The sequence below is a fragment of the Gopherus flavomarginatus genome, chromosome 2, assembly GCF_025201925.1.
Source record: "Gopherus flavomarginatus isolate rGopFla2 chromosome 2, rGopFla2.mat.asm, whole genome shotgun sequence".
Taxonomy (NCBI): Eukaryota; Metazoa; Chordata; order Testudines; family Testudinidae; genus Gopherus; species Gopherus flavomarginatus.
Window position 1 is genome coordinate 161802750 of NC_066618.1, and position 14027 is coordinate 161816776.

Genomic DNA, 14027 nt, shown 5'->3' on the forward strand with positions numbered 1-14027 from the left:
AAGGAGAGTCCTGAATACACAGCAAAGGATGAATCAACTTGCCAGACAGATATCAGTAAGGATGCACTGTGACATCACAGGGAGAAATGATCTCATTGTCGTCATAGCACTGGCTTGTTTCCAGGGTTGAGATCAGAAGCCATGGAAGGCAGCTAAGCCTTCACACCCAGGGTCCAGCTGCTTGGGGTGTCGGTGGAGGTCGCTCAGTGCAGATGAGAAAAAACACTGCAGGATCTTAGCATCTGGAAATCTGGCTTTGAAGCCTCATTTGGTGAGCACCAGGGATTTACACTGTGCTTGGGAGGAAGTGCACAATCTCACAGTAGTGAGAGCCTCTCCTGCTGCTTGGCCTGAAATAAGTCATTCATTCATTCATTCATGGAAAGAGACTGTATGGACTGAATGTATGCCTTACCCTTCTGAGACCAAGCTGGAGGTTAGAACAAGGGACCTCCTTACCATCAGAGACATCAAGAGGAACCTTCCTCTCCACCTTTCCATGTCAGCAAGGTGGGCATAGCTGCACACATTGCTTCACAGATCACAGGATGTCAGGCTGGCAGGAGTACATCAGCAGCTTGATGAGAGACGGGCTGTGCTGCGATGCAGCAGTGATCTCCATGGCTCACCAGCAGCTCCTGGCTGCCCACCCAGGTGGGGTTCTGGAAAACATGACTCAGCTGGAGATCCAAGCACTCCTGGACAGGAATAGAGACACCCTTCTCACCAAGGGAGCCACACTGGGTGGGGTCAAGTGTCTGGTGATCCGGGACAATCTCTACACAGACACCCACAATTATACCATGGACCTCCGGACCAAACAACAAGAAAACAGTGACACCTGCACCAATGCCATTACCGTTGCCCTGGCCAACCCAGTGTGCTTCATCCTGGTGGGCCAGAACGGGATCCAGGGAGGAACGCTGAACCTGAAGGCTTTCAAGATGGTGTGTTACATTAAGAACTCAATGCACCAATAAAGACAAATCCTGAGTGACCTCCTTCCCCTGGCCACGAGTTCCTCTTTACTCCTCTATCTGTAGGACATCTCCCTCAGGTACGGAGCAGCCCTTAGAACACCCTGTTGATTAACTGCATTCCTTCTGGGCTCCAAGGCTAGATATGGTAACATCCTATGGTAGTTAAGTCCCAATAGAATGATTTGATCTACAGGGCAGTTCTACAGGTGCATTTTGCCAAACCTACCTACTATGCAAGGGGAGGGGGCACATACAGCACACTAAGGATCTTCTGAGAGCCTGAACAACCTGCCAACAACAGGAATTGCTTGCAGCTTCAGCTGTCAGAAAGGCACACTCCTCCAGTATCCTCATTGTAGGGGGCAATGCAATAGCTAGTGGGCCTAGGCCCTAGATTCTGATGTTTTGCCATGCAAGAGATACGAGTTGCAACAGTTCAACTCTGTCAGCACAGACAATACTTAAATTCTGAGAATTAAAAGCCTTTCTATAGCGATCCCAACCACTAGGCTTTCCTAATAATAAAGACATTCCTGGCCATTGTAATTGTGGAGAGCAGTATTTCTCAACTACCAGTCCTGGACCGGTGCCAGTCCCCAAGAACTCCCTGACACAGTTTAGGAAGGCAGCAAGCCAGCCCTGGGTATCAAAAAGAATGAGAAACACTGGTGTAGTGCATCAATGCCATGAATGTGCTGGGGGCTTGCATCTGAAGACAGCTAAACTGTTAGAAGTTGGGCTTACAAAGATGGGCACTTTCCACCTTATTTTACCCTCCTTTGAGTCAAGGGAACATTAAACCATAGAGTCCAACTCAGAGATTGACCATTACACCGTCATTCATCCCAGCAGAAACATGTCCAATGGCCTCAGCAATACCTCTAATACCCTCACCTCTCACAGCATGCACACCTAGTTTTCAGGCCAATAAAGCTGATTATCTGGATGAGTGAGACTTTGCTACTGCCTTCTGAATTGCAGAGAGCAGGATGTTTTATGCTCCCATCAGATAAAGCCTTGAGATTTCACAAATTTCTATCAAAACTGTGGTAGCACCAGGAGCGGCTGTTTGTTTTAACCAGATAGCGAATATTTACTGAATGACTCTCCTTGCCTCCTACAGTAGTAGCAGTATATAGTGCATGTTAAACAAGAGTTAGGGACTAAGCGGCTAGGATACCAAGCCCATCTCAAGCAACAAATTTGGTGGAGGAGAAAAGATGAACCCCACAGAAAACGCCCAGATTCTATTGACCTAGCTTGTGACAGTACATCCAACCTGTCAGATAGAGGGCTGGGTAAAAAGTGCATATAAGATACTACTGAGGAAAGATAACTGCAACATTTCAGGGAGCTAGAGGGCAGATGGATGGGAAAAGGTGGCCTCTAGGATGACAAGATTTGGAAAACTGCAGCAAGGAAGAGCAGATTCCCAAATGCAGGGTGGAGGGGATAAGTGAGTTTCAGGGAGAGAGGAGAGCAACAAGATAGTAAGTACAGAGAGGACGCACAATAGTCTGCTAGGAATAAGCTGTAGCCCACACACCTATACCATGGGTGCACACGGAAGCAGTTTTATTCCACTGATTTCCACACGCAACCCATGCAATGCTCCCGGTATAATCTAGCAGCCTTGACAATACACTGCAGCAAGTGCAGCTCTTTCCATTGGCTCCACTAGATAGAGGCCACAAAGACAAACTGCTGGATCTTCCAAGAGCAACAACCCCAGTGGGAAACCACTTCATTGGCACAAGCATCTGGGGGAGGTAGACAGCTATCTTTAGCCACTCACATAAACTGGGGAGGAGTTCGGGCTGTCTGAAGACTCAGCAGAAGATGTGGAATTAGCTGGTTTCTGTGGAGTACTCCAGAACCTAAGCAGTCATTAAACAGAGGTGGTGTTGGCCATCCTGTTTCTCTACAGCCTCAATAATACAATGAATGCACTGGGAACTTGTTATGTCAGCAGCCAGGTGGGGGAGTCTGAAGGGTGCTAAATGCATTTTGGACCAAGGCTACATTTTAATATATTAAACTCCCAAAAACAAGACTAGCAGCTGGTAAACCTATTGGCACCTTATTCCATGGCTTTCAAGCGGTGCAGGCTGGAAATTTTAAACACACACTACGCATTTGGACAGCACTTTAGGAGTTCAAAGTGCTATCTAGACATTGGCAAACAGGTCTCTCAGCTTCAAGATGGGGGAAATTCACCCACAAAGCCATATCACACATTTACTGGGCACAGGGCCTAGCCTTTTAAAGGAATACTTACGCAAGGATGAGAGGCAGTGTCTCTCTCTGGGCAGTCACCGGGTGATGTGAAAGCAAGCCCTTGAATGACTGCATACCCCTTCTAAAGAGCAGTAGGGCCTCAGGGTATCTGCACTGCAAATAAAAACCTGTGGCTGGCCTGTGCCTGCTGACTCAGGCTGCAGGGCTATTTAAGTGCAGTGTAGACTTGTGGGCCTGAGCTACAGCTTGGGCTCTGGGACCCCAAGAATGGGAGGGTCCCAGAGCCCAGACTCCAGCCCATGCCCGCAAGGCTACACTGCAATTAAACAACCCTTTAGACAGAGCCTGAGTCAACTGGCATGGGCCAGCCGAGGGTGTCTAACTGCAGTGTGAACATCCTATAGACACATATAGGCTGCTACAGCTAAGGAGGCAGAATTTCAGCCTGGATGTTGACAGGCAGATCAGAGACCCGATAGGAACAGCTCACTTTATATCTCTGGTCAAACAGAAACCACTGGTAAAAGTTTACCACTGGTAAAAGTTTAACAGTCTCCAAGATGGGCTTGGCTTCCGGACTTTTCCTAGCAGGGCTTGGGAGGGTGAAAGAGGCAGGGGCAGCTCACTCAACCACAGGGAGCAGAAGGAAGCAGCTTGAGTTGCTTTGCCATGCCTCCTGGACCAGTCCTCCTTCAGCCCAATGGTGGTGGCTGGATGCAGAGACTCTGCCAATGCAAGGCAGGTGGACATGGTAAGATGCCGCAGGTTCATATACAGTCAGAAGTGGGGAAGGAAATCTCCCTCACTGGTACCAAAAGGCTATGGCATACCCCACCCGTGCTTGAAACTCGAACCCGTTGTCTCAAGTCCAGTGCTAGGTCCACAGGCAGAGGTTAGAGTCACTGTAGCTTTTCTATATACACAGAGTGGGAACATACGTATACTTGTGCCAGTGGGGACAGGAGTGCATTTGTCCCCTGTAATTCTTGTTTATAGCTACAGCTGGAGGGGAGGAGCCCTCCCAACTCCCCTCGCTCTGAGCACAGTCAGCAAAGAACACGGATGGGAGGCTTCTAAGAGCAAGATGCCCCTAGGCAGCATAGTGGCACAGAGGGCATTGCACGGCCCCAGTGAGAAACCCTCCTCTGACATGCACCTGCTTCCTGTAGCCAGAACAAAACCTGAACTGGGATGGACGTCCCAGGCCGACGAGAGGAGCTGCCAACCTCTGAGCTGAATCTCCACCAAGGAGAGGAGAATCCCACAGAGAACTCCACTCCTTCTTTCCTTTCTCTTATCGATGCCTGTGTTCCAGCAGGGACTCAAAGTCTGGGGAACACACCAGCTTGTGCTTCACGTGTCCCAGGATGATCATCTCTCCAGTCCTGCTGTCTCCAATGCCCACAGATACCAGCTCCTTTTAACAACACAGGAAAAACCATTAAAAACAGCCAGATCCACTCTCTGTTTAGAGATTACCTACCCATGAGCATAAAGAGGAAGTTTCCCCAAGGCAGGGAGATGCAATCTTCATCAGGGCTGGCTTTAGGCCAATTCCCCTGATTCCCCCGAGTTGGGCCCCACGCCTAAGCAGGCCCCGCGCCTAATTTAGTCGCCTTTCTAATTTTTACTCACCCAGCGGCGCTCCGGGTCTTCGGCGGCAGGTCCTTCAGTGCCACGGAAGACCCGGAGCGAAGACCCAGAGCGTTGCTGGGCGAGTCATCTCTGCTGGGGCCCCGTCGAAACTATTCGAATTGGGCTCCGCTCTTCCTAAAGCCAGCCCTGATCTTTATGATCACTCAAGAGAGCTATGCTGTAGCTTAACTCCCTGGCCCCAATTCATTCCATGAGTGAGTTACGCTCCCATCGAGCATTGATTTCTTAGGCCTTGGCTACACTGTCGCTTTACAGCGCTGCAACTTTCTCGCTCAGGGGTCTTAAAAGCACCCGTGTAAACAGTGCCCCAGCACTGTTCAAAGCGCTGTACAGTTGCAAGTGTAGCCATATCCTAATGCTCTGTTGTATGCATCTGAACTCTGGAGGGGAAACAATTCCTTCCCAGCAGGGAGAGCCGAGCTCAGAAACTCATCTCCTGGCTGCCTGGGCACCAGGATCCTCCATGTGCTGATTGCAGACAAAGCCAGTAGATGACTAGGGTAGGCTAAATCCTTGCTAAACCGTAGGCTCCCCACGTCCTCCCAAAGCAAGTGAGCTGGGGTTCTCTCTCTCATCCACTGTCTCCAAAATAACCTCCCCACTTCCAGTGTTGGGGTGTGGATGCTATAAGCCTTCATATCTTGGGGCCCTTCCTGACCCCCAAATAAGATAGCAGCAGCTCTTCTCAGTCCTCGAAGGGCACATCAAGTGGATGGCTCAGGGGAGTAAGATTTAGATACAGAACCCTGCATCTCCGAGGCGCTGGTTCAAGTCAGGCCCAGTTGGAGAGTAGATAAAGTCACTGCTACCTGACGGCTGTTGGATGGGCCTCTCATGAAATGAGTTTTGGAGCCTCAGCCCAATTCCTAGCAGCTAGGGGTCCATAAGATGGTGTTTACATACCACGGAGATGTACTGGGTTTTGTGACCCATGATGTCTAACAACTGGCTCTCACTAGCCATCTCAATTGAGAGGCCAAGGAGTGAACAGACCCTGGAGAGAGAACGCTCCTCTCAAGCATAGAGGGAGGGGCCCTCAAGGGCAAGTCAGGACTGAAACACACAAGCAATGGGGAAGTAAGCAAGTGTTTGGGGATGGAGGAAGCATTCCCCAGGCTCCCAGCCTGTCATCTATCACCAGCACTAAATTCACCATAGATGCAAGAACAAACCATTTCCCATGCATGCTGGCTGCTGAGCAAGCTGTACCTGCAAAAAGGAGCAAGGGGTCCCCATGGTCACATCCAGAGTCACTTTGCCCAGAACCAGCTGCACCTTTCCTGATTTGCGGATCAGCAGCTTCCCCACCTGCCCTTCTGGCAGGTCCCCCAGGGTGCAGATGTTCTCAGCCTGCTTGGCCTCCTGTGGAGAGAAACATTCAGGGTTAAAGTGGTGCAGCTCCTTTACCCTGGTCACCCCAGTGCTCTTCTCCAGTCAAGAGTGGGGATGCTCATGCCTTTCCTTGAAGGAGTCTCTCCAAAGAGGAGTAAGAGAACCTTTAAGATATGTTTCCACCTCCATGCAGTGAGGTTCAGGTGTGCTGTATCATTGGACAGAAGTTAATTGCCTCTTTCTTTCAAAATTTAATGCAAGTTCCATCAGTGCCGAAACAATGCAGCCTCCTTCAAAACCAGAGCCGTCCTTACGTGCCAAGGTTGCAAGCATATCTGCAACCTGGCTCAAGCTGGTAGGATGTCAAAGGCCAATGGGTTTGGGGAACTTGCACAGTGGAAATAACAATTGCCATGAGCCAAGATGCAGACTGAGCTGCTTACAGAAACTGCATCAATGAAATCCTAGGTGCTTTCGGGGAGTGTGTGAAGGACCCAGTGAAGGGATTGGGGAGAACTGTTAAAGTTGCCTGTGTGCCCTCCCCACCCCAGGTCTCTCACCACTGGATACAGCAAAATTCCCAGAAATGCCAACACAGACTGTCTCTTGTTGCATTGCTCCTTCTCCCATTGCACATGCACACCAGTGCCCTAGTGGGAGCCTCTGTCTGACAGGGCTCAGCTCTTAGCTAAGTTTTATCTACAACTTCTGCTGATGGGCATCCTGAGCCCACATGCTTCTCTAGAGCCTAGCTACAATATATGCATACAGCTCCCATCTAAACAGGGGTGACGCACTGCAAGCCAGCCCCCTGCTACAGTGTACATCTCATTCCCACACCAGGAAGAGTTCAGTGAGGGTCCCGCTTGACCTTGTACCTGGTTCTTCTCCTGCTTCACCATCACCATCTGTCCCTCCTCATTCTGCACCTCTGTTTTGATGGGCTTGGTGTCCTGCGTGGGCGGCTGCCCAGGGAGCGTGTCTGGCAGCTGCAGGAAGACCAGCTCCTCTTCTTTGGTCAGGCTCAGACTCTGCAGCAACTCTGCCACGCAGATGTCTTGCGGGTAGCCGGGAGGTGCCTTTGTCTGAGATGGCTTGGCAACCGCCGGTGGCTCCTTTGAGTCCTCCTCATCACGGGGCTCCTCTTTCACTAAGAGCAGAGACAAAACCGCAGAGCTCACTGGGGTGGAGACAAGATCACAGGCTACCTGTACTCCACCACGAGCGCCCTGTTAGACAACAGCCATTTTCCCATGCTCTGGGAGTGTCCGCTTCACACATCCTGTGGGTGGGAGGGAAAGAGGCTCTAGCCACCTGCAGTGAATCTTGCAGCAGAATAACCAGGGGCATAGGAAGAACGCTGACCTCTGGTGCATTTATTTCACTTGTCAGGCCCAATCCTGTAAGGTGTTAAGTCCCATTGAGAGTCAGTGGGAATTGAAGCTCTCGGCACCATGCAGGACCTGACCCTTAGTGATCAGGATGATGGGAAATGTCATATGTAGTTAATGTCTGGGCTACACATTAAGCCTCTTGAATACACTCTTGGTTCTGGGTGGTTTCGCATCCCCTTCTCAAGAGCTGGAGACAAGAACCATCCTCAGTCAGAGCGAACAGACTTGCACAGCACTGTACCTCTTGTGACCTCTTAGTATGTTGGACCATTCACAGCAGCACATCCCCACGTGGTTTCTCTCTACCCCCTGCAAAACTCTGTACCTTGCTCCTCTTCTGATCAGAGAACGCCTGATATTCACTGGGGCAGGGAGGCTGGAAATAGAAGGGCCAGACCAAATGTATGAGACCTGCTAGGGAGGTCTCCCAGGGCTACCTTTCAGTTAATAGCCAGTACGCTTAGCTGAATGCTTGGATTTTGTGAGTACAGTGGCACAAATCAGCTCCATGTTCTGCTACCCCACGCATTCAAGCTGCGAGGCTGTAGCTAGGGCTGGTGAGCTTAGCCCCCAGGGCTTATCACCATAGGGATCCCAGCACAGAGTCTGACCATGATAGGCTTGGATCCAGTACCTTTCACTGAAGGCAAATCCACTTCCATCATCTCTTCCTTGGTGCTGGTGGCGAAAGGCTTCACATCTTCCTGGTCTTCGCCCTCCTCCTTGAACAGCCAGCCTGAGTGGGCCAGGGGCAGCTGAACTGGTTTGTTCCGGATGTCATTTCTCAAGCGTGGGTCATCAAGGAACTGAAGGAGGAAAGAGGGAGAGGGAAAAGAGTCAGAAGGTAGAATATCCTTTAGTGCGATAGAGGGGAGAGCTGACAGCCAGGACTTATCAGGGACACTGGACACAGGGAAGACAAATACTCTGACAAATACTTCATAACCCCTATGCAGATAGGCACCACCGCCCATTTTACAGAAGGGGAAACTGAGGTACAAAGAGGAAGCGAGTTGTGACTGACATAGCAAGTTGACAACAGAGCTAAGGACCCAACCCGGGAATCCTGCCTTCCAGTTCTGCACACCAACCACGCCCGGATACTGTAATCCTATAACTCTGAGCCACCCGTAAAAGCGCTTGGTCTGATCTGTGTACAATCCAACCCCACAGAAGTCAATGGGAGCTGTTCGTGACTACTGCAGGATCAGGCAACATGAGTATTCTCTCCTCTCCATGAAGCAGTGAAGTGAGGAGAGTAACTGGTGGTGAGCCTGAAGCTCCCACTGCTGGGTGCAGAAACTGACTCTTGGGGAGCAGCAGGGATATCCCGCCTCTGGGGAAACAGCCACTAGGCCCTAGGTGTCTTGCTGGCAGGGGTAGAATTGGGGACTCCCAGACTAACAAACATCAGGGAACTAGAAGCCCTAAACTCCCTCCTCAACCTCCATGACCCCCACCAATGGAACAATCATGGAGTAGGCACTTCTGTTCCAGCAGGTTGGAGAATTATAGCCCTGCGTCCCACATAGTACTGCCCCCTCCTCCCAGCCTTGCTTACATCATCCTTTTCCAGCATACGCAGGATCTGCTTGGTTTCCTCGTCCGTCTCCCTCTTCTCTTTCTTTATGTTGATAATGTGGGAAGGTCCAAAGTCTGACATGTCCACAGTCTTATCCCAGGTGCCTGTGCGAAAGAGGAGAGCACAGGAGTGAAGGTTTGGAACAGGGATAATTCTTTTGTGAAGCACTGTACTTCAATCCCTCTTTTCTTGGTGTGAATTAAGTGGTTCTAGATTCAGAGCCCTGCCGCCCGGGATCCCCTTGTTCCACTCTAGAACAGAACAGCACAAGCAGTGCAAGCTTCTCCCAACACTAGCCTGCCAATGTGCCTCCACTCTGGCCTAGAGGAACTGCACCTCTGGGGAGAGAGGGTAGTTCAGGACTAGTCTTCACTGCAAGTTATCTCAAGTTACTACACGAGTTAGCTGAGCTCGAGTGAGCACGGTCACAGTGCAAAAACAATATCAAGTGACACGGAGTGAACGGATCAGCAGCTGATGAGTCGTTATAACTTAGGCAGCCACATCCCCACTGCATTAGTAGCTTGAGCATTAGACTTGAGCATCAACCCACAACAACTCCGCAACAGCTCAGTGAGCTTGACTTTAAAGCACCACTTAACTCGAGCTAGGTGTGTGCACGCAAACGGGCGCTGGGTTGGGGCAACACTTGAGTTACAGCTTGAACTCATGTTGCTGTGAAGACAAGGCCTCATTCTCCAGCCAGGAAAGAGACTCTCCAGTCTTGACTTCCCCCAAGAGCATGTTACGCAAGCCACCAGGACATTTGCCCACTAGTAACAGCACTGAGACCCACCACACAATGAATTGAACAGTGGTGACTTTAATGGGCTGAATTGAAACTAGTAACCTTGTGGTGAAGAGCTCTCTTACCCCAGTGTGGATCACTGAACCCTTCCAAACCCCAGGTCATTTTATTTCAAACCTTTGCATAAAGGCAGTACCAACGTTAACAAAAACAATCAACCCATGGACAGCACCTTTCATTCCAAAGTGCTTTAACAATTCTGGCACAAAGATACATGCAAGCTGGACACAGGGATCACTCAAGTTGCCACCAAAATGCAGCATCTCTTCCTATCACTGGCCTTCGTTGTAAGTCATCTCCAAGGAGAAAAAGCAAGCAGAAGGGAGACCCTGGGAAAAGTGGCTTCTGTGACACCCTCCTGCCCCCACAGCTGTAAGTGCTGTCTACATTCCTGCTAACAGTACCCTTCTTCTTCATCATTTCTGCTGGGCCTTGCTCAAAGATGGAGTGAGACTGAATGATCTCCGGCCTCCCTCTGCCTCGCCCATGGCCATCTCGCTGCCGATCCCGATCTCTCTCTTTCTTCTCTTTCTTGATGGAGATATCCTCTTTTGGCCTGGAGAAAAAGGTTTGATGGGGTATTGCAAGCTTAAAACGCTCCTGCTAAATCCTAACACACTTGAAATAATCCACCCTCACATCTTATAGTGTAGTTACATACACTCAGAAGATGCCAGAATATTTTACAAACCATCTATAGCAATCACTGCAAAGCAGCCAACCTTGGGGTGGAACGTGGAGGCTGTTTAATAGTGCACAGCAACCAGTACCCATTAATCTGGCTTTTAGATGATCACATCCCACTCCACTGAGACAATATAAGGTGGTCACTTACTCTTCTTTGATCTTCCTGCTAATTATGTTGGGGGTGAAAGTTTTCTACAACAAAAACAAAAAAAAAAGATTACATCACTTGTTCAGAATGTGACAAATATAAGCCACAGAAAACAAATGCGAAGCTATTTGATGACTCCACCATCTGCTGCTGAGCTCTGTAACATGGTGCTAGATCCTGAGAGCCCTCAGCTCTCACTGATTTCAGTAGGAGCTGAAGAGAGCCAGGCCCTGGCCCTGGCCCTAGCCCTTGATGTAAATCTTGCTGTCTGGAGGTACTTTACATCAGTCTCTTGTTTTATCATGGTCCAAGTTTGTTCCCACTGGAGGTGCTGTTTACAAGCCATCTTATGCACAGGCACCCGAATGTCTGTCTAGGCTCTGACTATTTCAGTGCTTATGGATGAAAGATGCTTAAAAAATAGGAGCGAGGAAGCCTGGCACAGAACCAGTCTGGCTGCATTAGAGACTCAGACAATGCATTTGTGTCCTGTACAACTCCCTGCCCAGTCACCTCTACAGAAGGTGCCAGCCCCAGTTACACAAATTGCTCATGTGGCATCAGGAATGGGTTAGAGGGCAGTCTTTGAAAGAAGAGGCTACAGAAGACATGGAAACATGCAGAGATTGGCAAGGTCCTGCTCAGGCTGCCAGTTCAAAACAGAATAATGCTGTTTATCTAAGGCTTATTTTCCAACTGCTCTCCAGACATTCACTGATTAACCATCACATCCTGCTCTATAAGGCGAGTAGATATGTATTCCCCCACTTTCCAGATGGGGAAAGGAAATTGAAAGAGTGACTTGATCAAAGCCTCAGAAGGAGTTAGTGTCAGAGAAGGGAACAGAACAAGGAGTTCTGATTGCAGAGGCTCCTGATCCAACAACTATACTACATAGGAACTGCCATATCTGACCACACCAGTGGTCTATCTAGTGTGGTATCCTGTCTCCTCCTTATCAGATGTTACCTAGGAAGGTGTAAGCCACCCCAAAATGGACAACTTTCTTCTTAACCCAAGCGGTTAAGCTTACGCCCCTTCCTCCATCCGAGACAGGCAGAAAGATACAAAAAACAAGCTGACACTGGAATTATTGTAATAAAAATCAGGTTTCTAAGCTTTTTAATGTCAGGAGGAGGCATCTTTCATTAGACTCCAAAAAGGAGCCAAGAACAATTAGCAGCATCCCTCAAAGAAGTGTCACTGTAAGAGCACTAAGCACATCTGTTGAGTGTACAAACTCTTTGTGGCAGTAACTATGTGTTCTTGATCACTGTACAGCACTAGGTCATGGATACTACAGGCGAGATGCGGCACATGGTAAAGTCAGTGGTGCTGACCCTGGTGGGTTCAGGATCAGGTTCTATAAAAATGAGATCAAATTTATTTTATGGGCCACTTATTTGGTTAAAGAAAGTCAGGAGCGCAGTCTTCTCTGTGCAATTGGGGATACTTGCCTTTTTTACTCCTCCAAGGGTAAGGTCTCGGGAACGGATAGAGGGTAGGCGCCCAGGGGTAATGGGGGTGGCAGGTCTCCTCCCTATCAGCCCCCGTGCCCCAGTGAGTCCAGGCCGGAGGTTGCCTGGGTTTCCAGCGTCGTTGCCAGAACTCCCCTCCGACATCCTTTCCAGTTACCTGGGAAGAGAAACATCAGAGGGAACAACACAGCTGAAATTTCCAGTAACCCAATGAGCTGACACCTGGAAATCCATTTCCCGAGCCAGAAGGAATGGAGGTGGTGCTATAGCCATGCAGACTCCTTCGCTGTCCAGACACAGTTCAGTCAGGAGGAGGAAGAGGAATCTGTTGCGATTGGGAGAAAAGGGAATAAGGCTAATTGCTAGGACAAGAAATTAACAAATCACAAGGGACAAAAGAGACCTGAGATACCAGGGGCACGATTAACTGAAGGGAACTTTGGAGGGTGCGGGGGAGGGAGGGGGCAGGGCACAGCCTGCATGTAAGGAAGGTGTACTGAGCACAGGAGGACAGCAGAGTTGGGAGATCTTTTTTGTAGCTCATCGGCCTTCTGCTGGACCGGGGATGAGTTCCTCAAAAGGGGATCAGAAAGAAGGCCCACATACTCAGCCCTCACTATTTCAGGGCTCACACTCACACGGTACCTTTGCTGTACACGGTCAGATCCCCCTCATTACACGGGGGCTTTGACCCCTTCACTTCTCCCGACACGCAGGGGCTCGGTTACCTCCCAGCGTCCATGTTATGAGGGAACTCTCTCTTGCCACAGGGGGAGGGCTCCCCCTGTCTTTAGGCCCCTCACTGTAGGGGCTCCACATCCCACAGCAAGGGTCCCAGACACCTCCCTTTCAAGGCTCCCCCATCTCCAGGCACCCCCATAGGGGGCTCAGACCCCATCACCTGTCTCCAGGCGTGCAACCCTCCCCCCGCATAGGCTTCAACCCCATATTGCCATCTCCAGGCATGCACCCACCCCCCTTAGGGCCATCGTCAGGCTCACACACCCCATAGGAGCCTCTGAACCTACTCCCATCTCCAGGCACACCCCCCATAGCGAGCTCAATCACCTCATTCCTCCCCCGACCAGACTTGCACCCCACATAGGGGGCTCAGACCCCCCTCCCGCCCAGACACGCATCCCCCCAGGGGGCTCAACCGCCGCCCAGACACGCATCCCCATACGGGGCTCAGATCCCACCCTTGTTACCTATCCCGGCCTCGACCAGCAGCAGCAGCAAGCAGGAAGAAGATGACCCGACGATTGACCTTTCAACTCTATCCCGCATGCGTGCCCCCGCCATCTTTGTGAGGGACAGTGAAAGTAGAAGGACGCCAGCCTCACCGCCATATTTGTGAGGGGCTCGCACTCGTAATGGAGAAAAGAGCGTGCCGCCATCTTTGTGAGGGGCGACCGCTAACGTAGGCGGAAGTAGGCGCTATCTTTGTGAGGGACGCCCACTAAACTGGGGAAATAATTGCTGCTAGTTTGGCAGGCAGGGAAACTGAGGCAGGGCACTGACTTGCCATGGTGACTAAGGAAATAAGTGGACAAATCAAGCATAGAATCCAGGAGTCCAGATTCCCAATCACTTTCCTCCCACTACTGCGATTAGTACCTACCTACCCTAATGCTGCAATCACCTTGCCAAACCCTCTAGATCATACTGGCATCTAAATGCCCATGCTAAGAACTGTACTGTAGACTGTCACTAGCAAGATTCCC

At 50.2% G+C, this 14027-nt stretch overlaps 2 protein-coding genes across 4 annotated transcripts; one reads left to right on the forward strand and one right to left on the reverse strand.

Moving 5' to 3' along the window:
- Window positions 1–548: 548 nt before the first annotated feature.
- Window positions 549–980, forward strand: LOC127044680 (profilin-2-like). Its single transcript, XM_050939755.1, has one exon. The coding sequence runs from the start codon at window positions 549–551 to the stop codon at window positions 978–980; it is 432 nt and encodes a 143-aa protein (XP_050795712.1).
- A 1549-nt stretch (window positions 981–2529) lies between these two features.
- POLR3D (RNA polymerase III subunit D) lies at window positions 2530–13612 on the reverse strand. Of its 3 annotated transcripts, none has more exons than XM_050940155.1 (9): window positions 13512–13612; window positions 12283–12460; window positions 10826–10869; window positions 10395–10546; window positions 9162–9286; window positions 8235–8406; window positions 7085–7356; window positions 6084–6236; window positions 2530–4635 (listed from the first exon to the last, which is right to left on the reverse strand). In XM_050940155.1, exons 2-9 carry the CDS (start codon window positions 12445–12447, stop codon window positions 4513–4515), a joined length of 1206 nt encoding a protein of 401 aa, XP_050796112.1. In that variant the 5' UTR covers window positions 12448–12460; window positions 13512–13612; the 3' UTR covers window positions 2530–4512. The 3 variants fall into 3 exon arrangements, with proteins under 3 accessions (XP_050796112.1, XP_050796114.1, XP_050796113.1); XM_050940157.1 differs by having other exon boundaries at window positions 12283–12628; window positions 13512–13565; XM_050940156.1 differs by lacking the exon at window positions 13512–13612 and having other exon boundaries at window positions 12283–13410.
- Window positions 13613–14027: the final 415 nt, after the last annotated feature.